Genomic DNA, 208 nt, shown 5'->3' with positions numbered 1-208 from the left:
AAAGGGACCGCACCTAGTAAATAAAAATATTTTTCGTTAATTCTGTATAATATTTTTTAAACTCGCAATGTTTCCAATTAAATAATTGGGTTGTCACAACGCTTCACTCTACTATCAATAATTCAATTAATTTAGGTATTACTTGGGTGTTAGTCGCAATAGTAATATATAATATTACTTACTATTATTCTGCTGACAGACATTGTTA

The 208-nt window shown here is 27.9% G+C and overlaps 1 protein-coding gene across 1 annotated transcript in view; it reads right to left on the bottom strand.

Annotated features, from left to right (window-relative positions):
- The window catches only part of LOC108577713 (ATP synthase subunit O, mitochondrial), a 981-nt gene extending 778 nt beyond the window's left edge, over nucleotides 1-203 (bottom strand). The window contains exon 1 of the mRNA XM_017940904.1: nucleotides 183-203. Coding sequence (XP_017796393.1) covers nucleotides 183-203 — 21 coding nt within the window. The remainder of the gene's footprint in view (nucleotides 1-182) is intronic.
- Nucleotides 204-208: the final 5 nt, after the last annotated feature.

This window comes from Habropoda laboriosa, unplaced genomic scaffold (assembly GCF_001263275.1).
Source record: "Habropoda laboriosa isolate 0110345459 unplaced genomic scaffold, ASM126327v1 scaffold912, whole genome shotgun sequence".
Classification (NCBI taxonomy): domain Eukaryota; kingdom Metazoa; phylum Arthropoda; class Insecta; order Hymenoptera; family Apidae; genus Habropoda; species Habropoda laboriosa.
This window is presented reverse-complemented; position numbering and strand designations above follow the sequence as displayed.